Below are 10,758 nucleotides of genomic sequence, written 5' to 3'. Positions count from 1 at the left end.
ATAGTCCATGCCTCTCGTCTTCCTGCCAAGGTGCGTGACCTCCCACTTTCCCACACTGTACTCAATCTGAACTCACTCTGCTAACCTGTCCAAGTCCTTCTGCAGCCTCCCTGCCTCCTCACTGCTACCTGTCCCTCTCCCTATCTTTGTATCATCTGCAAACGTAGCCAGAACGCCCTCAGTTCCTTCGTCGCGATCATTAATGTATAAAGTGGAGAGTTGTGGTCCCAACTCTGAGCCCTGGGGACACCACTTGTCACCGGCTGCCATCCTGAGATGGACCCTTTTATCCCCCCGCCCCACTCTCTCTGCTCTCTGCCAGACAGCCAGGCTTCTGTGTTCTATTGATTGGGGATGCAAGTGAATACTCAGTATCAGCTGACGACACTCTCACAGGGGTGTCACTTCTGAAGATGGTTCAACCTGTTCAGGAACAAGGAAGCAATTTGGGATGGCTTCTCGCAGTCTTAGAGACGTACAGCACGGGAAACAGACCCTTCAGCCCAACCCGGCTGTGCCGACCCAGATATCCCTAACTTAATCCAGTCCCCGTTTGCCACCACTTGTCCCATTACCCTCTAACCCCTTCCTATCCCTGTCCCCATCCACCTTTTCAATGCTGTCATTGTACCAGCCTCCACCCCTTCCTCTGGCAGCTCATTCCACACACGCACCACCCTCTGGGTGAAAAAGTTGCCCCTCTGGTCCCTTTCCCCTCTCACCCTAAACCTATGCCCCTCTCGTTCTGGACTCCACCCCCCGCCACCCCACCCCAGGCAAAAGACCTCGACTATTCACTGTACCGAGCCCCTCATGATTTTATAAATCTCTAAAATCTCCCCCTCAGCCTCCGACGCTCCGGGGAAAACAGCCCCGGCCTGTCCAGCCTCTCCCTGTAGCTCAAACCCTCCAACATCCTTGTAAATCTTTCCTGAACCCTTTCAAGCTTCACAACATCCGTCCTATGGCAGGGAGACCAGAACTGAATGCATTGGCCCTAACCAATGTCCTGTACAGCCCCAACCTGACCTCCCAACTCCTGTACTCAATACTCTGACCAATAAAGGAGAGCATACCCAAACACCTCCTTCACTATCCTATCGACCTGCGACTCCACTTTCAAGGAGCTATGAACCTGCACTCCAAGGTCTCTTTGTTCAGCAACACTCCCCAGGACCTTACCATTAAGTGTATAAGTCCTGCTCTGATTTGCTTTCCCAAAATGCAGCCCCTCGCATTTATCTGAATTAAACTCCATCTGCCACCTCTCAGCCCATTGGCCCATCTGGTCCGGGTCCTGTTGTACTCCAGAAGCTTCCGCTCTATTTACGTCTATCCTATCCACACCTTTTATCCTCTTGAATACCTCAATTTGATCTCCCCTCAGTCATCTAAATTCCAGAGAGTCCAGGCCTAAAATGTTCAATCTCTCTTTCATGCGCCAAGCCCCTCGTCAATCCAGTGAGCGTCCTCTGAGCTGCCTCCAACGTCACGACGCCGTTCCTCAAATAACGGAACCAAAACTGTGCATGATACTCCAGGTGTGCTCTCACCGGTGCCTCATACAGTTACAACAACACTTCCTTCCCTTTCTACTCCGATCCCTGAGCTCTGAGAGCTGACATTCCATTTGCTTCCTTTATTATCTGCCGTTCACGATTGCAAGTTCTCTGTGACTCATGAACGAGAGCAGCCAGATTCCCCGCACCTCTTAACGTTAGCCATTTTCCAGTCCTCTGGGACCCTCCTGCCTCCAGTGATTCCCGAACGATCACCACCAGAGCCTGTGCGGTCTCCTCAGCTGTCTCCTTCAGAACCCTGGGGTGTAGTCCATCTGGTCCAGGGGATATATCCACCTTCACGCCTTTCAGCTTTCCCCCCCCCCCCCCAGCACCTTTCTCCTGAGCGATGGCCCCCTGACTCTCTCCAGGTTCTGATACGCCGCTGTGAACACTGAGGCAAAGTAACCTGTTCAGTTCCTGCCCCGGGAGCACCGCTGCCTCACAGCAACAGGGGCCCAGGTTCGACTCCAGCCTCGGGGAGACTGTCTGTGTGGAGTTGGCACGTTCTCCCGCTGTCTCTGCGTGGGTTTCCTCCGGGTGCTCTGGTTTCCTCCCACAGTCCAAAGATGTACAGGTTAGGGCGGATTGGCCATGCTAAATTACCCATAGTGCTCAGGAATGTGTAGGTAAGGGTGGATTGGCCGTGCTAAATTACCCATAGTGCTCAGGAATGTGTAGGTAAGGGTGGATTGGCCGTGCTAAATTACCCATAGTGCCCAGGGATGTGCAGGTTAGGGTGGATTGGCCGTGCTAAATTACCCATAGTGCCCAGGGATGTGGAGGTTAGGGTGGATTGGCCGTGCAAAATTACCCATAGTGCCCAGGGATGTGCAGATTAGGGTGGATTGGCCGTGCTAAATTACCCATAGTGCTTAGGGATGTGCAGATCAGGGTGGATTGGCTGTGCTAAATTACCCATAGTGCCCAGGGATGTGCAGATTAGGGTGGATTGGCCATGCTAAATTACCCATAGCGCCCAGGGATGTGTAGGTTAGGGTGGATTGGCTGTGCTAAACGCCTCATCATCCGCCTCGGGACCCTTCAACCCCAGGGCATCAATGTGGACTTCACCAGTTTCCTCATTTCCCCTCCCCCCACATGACCTCAGTTCCAACCTTCCAGCTCAGCACTGTCCTCGTGACCTGTCCCACCTGCCTATCTCCCTCCCTACCTATCCGCCCTACCCTCCCCTCTGACCTATCACCTCCATCCCCATCCACCTATTGTACTCTTTGCTACCTTCCCCCCACCCACCCCCACCTTCCATTTATCTCTCCATCCCGGAGGCTCCCAGCCTCATTCCTGATTCAGGGCTCCTGCCGGAGACATCGATTTTCTTGCTCCTCGGATGCTGCCTGACCTGCTTTGCCTTTCCAGCGCCACTCTGACCTTGACTCCGACCTCCAGCCTCTGCAGCCCTCACTTTTTCCCCCTTCCGATCAACTCAGGCCAGCTCCTCCCTCGCGTCTTTGCAGTTATATTTGCTCGATTGCAACGTCCGAATCCAGCTTTTTCCCTCTCAGACCGCAGGGTGGATTCTTACACACAATGCTCACTGCCTCCTAGCAGCTCCTTCGTCTTCAGCTTCCTAATCAAGTCTGCCTCGTCGCCAGAATTGCCTGTTCCCTATTGGGCTCTACCACGAGCTGCTCCAACAAAACCATCTGCTCGGTGTTTTACAAATCCCTTTTCCTGGAGATCCATGATCAACCTGATTCACCCCAGTCCACCTGCATTTTGAAGGCCTCCGCGATTATTGTAATAGTGCCTTCTCTCTCTCCTGATCTATTTTCTTCCCGACGTCCTCACTGCCTCGAGAGGGCCTGCACACAGGACGTGTAGCCTTGGCTGCTTAGCTCCTAGCCCTGCTTCCGTGATACCCACAACGTCGTGTCTGCTGACTTCGATCTGCGCTGTCAGTTCACTTACCTCATTCCCGTGCACAACAGCTTCAGTCCTGCGTTGACTGACACGCTTCTCGGAGTTGCCCCCCCCCCCCCCCCCCCTCATCTGCTGTGCCTGACGTTAGATTCCTCAACTTACTGAGCGAGTTTTGAGAAGATTTGTAGCTCAGTTTGAGGTTCCGGATGTGGGTTTGCTCGCTGAGCTGGAAGGTTCGTTTCCAGACGTTTCGTCACCCTACTAGGTAACATCTTCATTTTACACGGGTAATTTGTAATCTTTGGCATCGCTGGACGAAACAAATTAGAGGAAACCTTCAAGACCATCAATAATACCCTCACTGGCATAAACTTCACTCAGGAGGAGGAAAACGACAACAAAGTGCCATTCCTAGATGTCACAGTCGAGTGAACAGCCAATGGGGAACTTCAAACCAGCATCTACAGGAAAACAACACACACGGACCAAATACTGAGCAATCATCCCAACACTCTCAAACAAAGCTGCATCATAACATTATTTCAATGAGCCAACACACACTGCAGTACAGAGGAACTACGCAGAGCAGAGAAAAATCACCTATACCTATATAAGGGCGGCACGGTGGCTCAGTGGTTAGCACTGCTGCCTCACAGCACCTCGGGGCGACTGTCTGTCTGGAGTTTGCACATTCTCCCCGTATCTGCGTGGGTTTCCTCCCACAGTCCAAACATGTGCAGGTCAGGGTGAATTGGCCATGCTAAATTACCCGTAATGTTTTTTTTTTAGATTAGATTACTTACAGTGTGGAAACAGGCCCTTCGGCCCAACAAGTCCACACCGCCCCGTCGAAGCCCAACCCACCCATACCCCTACATCTACCCCTTACCTAACACTACGGGCAATTTAGCATGGCCAGTTCACCTGACCTGCACATCTTTGAACTGTGGGAGGAAACCGGAGCACCCGGAGGAAACCCACGCAGACACGGGGAGAACGTGCAAACTCCACACAGTCAGTCGCCTGAGGCGGGAATTGAACCCGGGTCTCTGGTGCTGTGAGGCAGCAGTGCTAACCACTGTGCCACCGTGCCGCCCTTATATAGGTATAGGTGATTTTTCTTATAGGTGCATTAGTCAGAGGGAAATGGGTTCAGGTGGGTTACTATTCGGAGGGTCGGTGTGGCCTGGTTGGGCCAAAGGCCTGTTTCCACACTCTAGGTAATCTAATCTACCGTGTATTCAAGAAGAACGGGTACCCAATGAACACAGTCCGCCGATTTCTCAGCAACAAACCCAAACAAGCAGACAAAACACGTTCCAAGTTTGGGAGAAGGTTTGTAGCTTGGGTGCTCGTTGTTGTGGTTCTGTTCTCCGAGCTGGGAATTTGTGTTGCAGACATTTTGTCCCCTGTCTAGGTGACATCCTCAGTGTTTGGGAGCCTCCTGTGAAGCGCTTCTGTGATGTTTCCTCCGGCATTTATCGTGGTTTGTATCTGCCGCTTCCGGTTGTCAGTTCCAGCTGTCCGTTGCAGTGGCCGGTATATTGGGTCCAGGTCGATGTGTTTGTTGATAGAGTCTGTGGATGAGTGCCATGCCTCTAGGAATTCCCTGGCTGTTCTCTGTTTGGCTTGTCCTATAACGGTAGTGTTGTCCCAGTCGAATTCATGTTGCTTGTCATCTGCTGTGTGTGGCTACTAAGGATAGCTGGTCGTGTTGTTTCGTGGCTAGTTGGTGTTCATGGATACGGATTGTTAGCTGTCTTCCTGTTTGTCCTTTGTAGTGTTTTGTGCAGTCCTTGCATGTGATTTTGTACACTACGTTGGTTTTGCTCATGCTGGGTATTGGGTCCTTTGTCCTGGTGAGTTGTTGTCTGAGATTGGCTGTCGGTTTGTGTCCAGGAACCCCAGCCACTCTCCCTGACATCAAAGACATCTTGGGAATGACTGTCAGACTATCCAGACCCCTTGGCATCGTGGTAGCCCACAAACCCACCAACACACTAAAACAGCAGCTAATGAAGTTGAAAGGCCCTATGCAGACAACAAGCAAAACTGACGTTATTTACAAAATACCGTGTAAGGACTGTAACAAACACTACATTGGACAAACAGGCAGAAAAGTAGCCACCAGGATACGGGAACATCAACTCGCCACAAAACAACATGACCCACTGTCACTAGTATCGTCACGTATGGATGAGGAAGGACACCACTTCGACTGGGACAACACATCCATCTTAGGACAAGCCAAAAACAGAGACACGCACGAGAATTCCTAGAAGCATGGCATTCCAACCTGAACTCTATCAACAAACCCATCGAGTTAGACCCCATCTACCACCCCCCTGAGAAAAAGGAACAGGAAGTGACTTCACCACAGGAAATGACATCACCAACCCAAAGAGACCCAAACATATAAATAGAAGGCAGGAATTATCAGCAGCCCTTCGCCCAGAGGCCCACTGAAGATGTTACCTAGTAGGGTGACGAAACGTCAGGAAATGAACCTTCCAGCTCACCGAGCAAACCTACATCCATTTCCATACTCTCTGTCTTGTTACTCGTTATGGAAGACCTTAATAATCTCTCCTTCCTGATCCCTCCCCTCTTAAACTTTTTCCGTAACTTTCCATGCAACTGAACCCAGCTCATTCCGTGCAATTCTGGTCTCCTTCCTGTCGGAAAGATGTTGTGAAAGTTGAAAGGGTTCAGAAAAGATTTACAAGGATGTTGCCAGGGTTGGAGGATCTGAGCAACAGGGAGAGGCTGAACAGGCCGGGGCTGTTTCCCCTGGAGCGTCGGAGACTGAGGGGGGGACCTTATAGAGGTTTATAATATCACGAGGGGGGGCATGAGAAGGGTAAAGAGACAAGGTCTTTTCCCTGGGGTCGGGGGAGTCCAGAACTAGAGGGGCATAGGTTTAGGGTGAGAGGGGAAAGATATAAAAGGGACCTAAGGGGCAACTTTTTAACCCAGAGGGTGGTACGTGTATGGAATGAGCTGCCAGAGGATGTGGTGGAGGCTGGTACAGTTACAACATTTAAGAGGCATTTGGATGGGTATATGAATAGGAAGGGTTTGGGGAGATATGGGCTGGGTGCTGGCAGGTGGGACTGGATTGGGTTGGGATATCTGGGTCAGCAGGGACGGGTTGGGCCGAAGGGTCTGTTTCCGTGCTGTATGACTTTGTGACTCATTCCCCCCCCCCTCCCCAAGATCCAGTACTTAGTTTAAAGCCCTAATCATAACCCTAGTTACTTAATTCACTAGGACTCGGGTCCCTTCATGATTCAGGTGCCCATCTCATTCGAACAGGCCCCCTCCCCACCCCCTCCCTTAGCGGTAGTCAGGAAAATAAATCAGGAGATAGAGAAGGCATTATTACAATAATCCTGGAGACCTTCTATATGCAGTTGGACTGGGGTGAATCAGGTTGGTCGCGGATCTCCAGGAAGAGGAATTTGTAGAATATCTACCAGATGGTTTTCCGGAGCAGCTTGTGGTAGGTACGATAGGGTCCACAGGGTTAACTTATTTCCACAACGGAAGGGGGTGGTGAGTGTCCAGAACGGGCTGCGACAGGTCGTGGCAGAGGGCGGCTACAATTTTGGCAGCTAAGAAACATTTGGACAGGTGCGCGGTTGGTGTGGGGATGGAGGGGCTGGGTTCGCAAGTTTGGAGAAGGTTGGTAGCTCAGGTTGAGGTTCCGGCTGCGGGTTTGCTCGCTGAGCTGGAAGGTCCGTTTCCAGACGTTTCGTCACCCTACCCGGCAACATCTTCAAGTGGGCCTCCGGGCGAAGCGCTGCCGACAATTCCGAGATTAATCGCTCGATTAGTTGGGAAAATAGGGGGGGGGGGGGGGGGGGGGGGGGCATGGCCGAGTTGGGCCGAAGGGCCTGTTTACGTGCTGTGGGCCTCCAGAACGTAGACCATTCCAGCACGGTACGGGTCCTTTGGCCCTCGATGTCGCGCCGGCCTGTTGATCCGATCTGAAGCCCATCCAACCTAACCCATTGCATTCTCACCGGCATTCGTCCAGTGACCTTTTCTCGATGACTCTATCGCTGCTCATAGGCTCTCGCTCCCGCGCCAGTCTCTGAGCCACGCGTTTACTTGCCCGGTCTTGTTTCACGTTCCTCAGGTGTGGGGGTGGGGGGGTTAACCTGGGGACTCTTAATCTTTTTGGCCCTGCTTTTCAGTGGTATTCGTCACTTCTCTCTATGTCTCTCTCTCTCTCTCTCTCTCTCTCTCTCTGCGTCTTTGGTACAACTGGACTTTCCCCCCCACTACACCCCCCTCCACCGCTCCATGTTCCGGCACTAGGATCAACCTCCCTACAGGGCGGTTCCCCCCCCCATCCACACAAGGAACACGAGCCTCAGCGCTGCCTCCTTTTCCGAACACTCCATCGATCGATGAGGGGGGGGGTGGGGAGACAGAAGCTGAGATGCCGAATGATTTCGGAAGGAGAGGCAGGCTGGCGGAGAAATTAAACCGGGAGGGATTCGGGGAGGGGTTGGCGCCGTTTGGAGGGGGGCGGGGGGGGTGCGAGGGAGGGAGATGGGAATGAGAGCGTTGCTCCACGGAGAGGTAGCACGGCTCGATGGGCGGAATGGCCACACCCCCCCCCCCTCAGTTGGCGGCGTTCTCCCAGACCTGAGGGGGGGAGTGACGGGGTTCGCCGCCGAGACCCACCTCCCTGTCCCTTCTCTCTTCAGAAACAGTGAAGACGATGATCGTCAAGGGGAAAGCGGCCGTGGACACGGAGTGCCAAGAGAAGCTGGGCAAGGTACTGCCGGTTTGGGGGGGGAGAGAGGGGGCAGCGGCGCGGTGCTGCCCCACGCGAGGATCTGAGCTGGCCCCCCTGCGTCACTTCTCCGTGCCCACTCCCTCTGCTCCTGTTAATGCAGTGATCTGTTACTTGCATTAATCCCAAAACCCCTTCCGATGCCAACTCGTCGCCCTTCATTCCCCAGACTCTCACCAACTTGGATTAGGCCTTTGGTGAGCAATATCTCTGCTGCTCTGTAGTTGTTCGCTCTCCCTCCCTCACTCTCTTGCAGTGGTAGGATGTGCAATCTGTCTCTCTCTCTCTCTCTCTCTCTCTCTCTCTCTCTCTCTCCCTCTCTCTCTCATTCTCTCTCTCAGACATTCTCTCCCACACGTTCTCTCTCTCTCTCTCTCTGTCCCTTTCACTATCCCTTTCATTCTCTCCCTCACACTCACTCTCTCTCCCTCTCTCTGTTTCTCCCTCTTCCTCTCTCCCACTCTCTCCCTTTCTCTCCCTTTCACTCTCCTTCTCATTCTCCCTCTCTCTCACCCTCTCTCTCTCCCTTTCTCACTCTCTCTGTCTTCTCCTCTTCCTCTCATTCTCTCTTTCACACTCTCTCTCTTTCCCTCTTTCTCCCTCATTCTTTCTCCCTCACTTTTTCACTCTCCCTCTCATTCTCTGTCTGTCTGTCTGTCTCTCTCTCTCTCTCTCACACACACACACACACACACACATTCTCTTTCTCTCCCTCTCCCTCACACATACACACTCACTCTCTCTCTTTCTCTCCCTCACACACACACACTCTCTCTCTCTCTCTCTCTCTGTCTCTCTCTTTACCTCACATGCTCTCTGCTTGCTTTATTATTATTAGGGAATGTGGCGACGTGTGGCTGAGTTTGCTGACACCAACACCCAGTCTCAGACAGACTAATTCAAAGATTAAAGAATTGCTTGGTTGGTCATTGTGAACTCAGTGGTTAGCACCACTGCCTCACGGCGCCAGGGACCCAGGTTCGATTCCAGTCTCGGGACGACTGTCCGTGTGCAGTTTGTACATTCTCCCGCCTTGTCTGCGTGGGTTTCATCCGGGTGCTCCGGTTTCCTCCCACAGTCCAGGGATGTGCAGGTTAGGATGGATTGGCCGTGCTAAATTACCCATAGTGCCCAGGGATGTGCAGGTTAGGGTGGATTGGCCGTGCTAAATTACCCATAGTGCCCAGGGATGTGCAGGTTAGGGTGGATTGGCTGTGCTAAATTACCCATAGTGCCCAGGGATGTGCAGGTTAGGGTGGATTGGTCGTGCTAAATTACCCATAGTGCCCAGGGATGTGCAGGTTAGGATGGATTGGCCGTGCTAAATTACCCATAGTGCCCAGGGATGTGCAGGTTAGGGTGGATTGGCTGTGCTAAATTACCCATAGTGCCCAGGGATGTGCAGGTTAGGGTGGATTGGTCGTGCTAAATTACCCATAGTGCCCAGGGATATGTAGGTTAGGGTGGATCATCTGTGCTAAATTACCCATAATGCTCAGGGTTGTGTAGGTTAAGGTGGATTGGCCATGCTAAATTACCCATAGTGCCCCTGGGATTTGCAGGTTAGGGTGGATTAGCTGTGCTAAATTACCCATAGTGCCCAGGGATGTGCAGGTTAGGGTGGATTGGCCATGCAGGTTAGGGTGGATTGGCCGTGCTAAATTACCCATAGTGCCCAGGGATGTGCAGGTCAGGGTGGATTGGCCGTGCTAAATTACCCATAGTGTCCAGGGATGTGCAGGTTAGGGTGGATTGGTTGTGCTAAATTACCCACAGTGCCCAGGGATGTGCAGGTTAGGGTGGATTGGCCGTGCTAAATTACCCATAGTGCCCAGGGATGTGCAGGTTAGGGTGGATTGGCCGTGTTAAATTACCCATAGTGTCCAGGGATGTGCAGGTTAGGGTGGATTGGCCGTGCTAAATTACCCATAGTGCCCAGGGATGTGCAGGTTAGGGTGGATTGGCGGTGCTAAATTACCCATAGTGCCCAGGGATGTGCAGGTTAGGGTGGATTGGCCGTGCTAAATTACCCATAGTGCCCAGGGATGTGCAGGTTAGGGTGAGTCAGCCATGGGAAATGCAGGGTTACTGGGATAGTTTAGGGTGATGGGCCTGGGTGGGACGCTATCAGAGGGTCGGTGTGAACCTGTTGGGCCGAATGTCCTGCTTCCACACCGTGGGCGTTCTATGATTAATGCCGTGGAGTGCCCCGACTCCCTTTGTTTTGATCTTTCTGTGGGCTATCCCTCGCTCTCTGTCCACCCAGTCCTGTTCTCGGGAACTCGTTCCCTCCTGTTTTCTGAAGGTTCGGTGGGTCTTCGGTCAATCACTCTGTTTACCTGCCTCGTGTGGAGCCGCACCCGCCCATCGGAGTGCTGCTGAGAAGGTGCAGAGTTAGTAACAGCTCCTTCCGCTCTCTACAGGCCCATGTGTACGGAGAAGGGGACGATGTGTACGACGCACTGTTAAACCAGGTAGGTGCCTTAACTACCACCACACACCCCTTTC

At 52.7% G+C, this 10,758-nt stretch overlaps 1 protein-coding gene across 1 annotated transcript in view; it reads left to right on the top strand.

The window, feature by feature from the left end:
• The window catches only part of parp2 (poly (ADP-ribose) polymerase 2), a 110,880-nt gene that overhangs the window by 32,480 nt on the left and 67,642 nt on the right, over positions 1–10,758 (top strand). The window contains exons 6-7 of the mRNA XM_072567523.1: positions 8,162–8,232; positions 10,674–10,724. Of these exons, the coding sequence (XP_072423624.1) occupies positions 8,162–8,232; positions 10,674–10,724 (122 nt within the window). The remainder of the gene's footprint in view (positions 1–8,161; positions 8,233–10,673; positions 10,725–10,758) is intronic.

Source organism: Chiloscyllium punctatum, unplaced genomic scaffold (assembly GCF_047496795.1).
Source record: "Chiloscyllium punctatum isolate Juve2018m unplaced genomic scaffold, sChiPun1.3 scaffold_458, whole genome shotgun sequence".
NCBI lineage: Eukaryota > Metazoa > Chordata > Chondrichthyes > Orectolobiformes > Hemiscylliidae > Chiloscyllium > Chiloscyllium punctatum.
The sequence above is the reverse complement of the archived record's forward strand: the minus strand, read 5'-3'. Positions and strand labels throughout refer to the sequence as shown.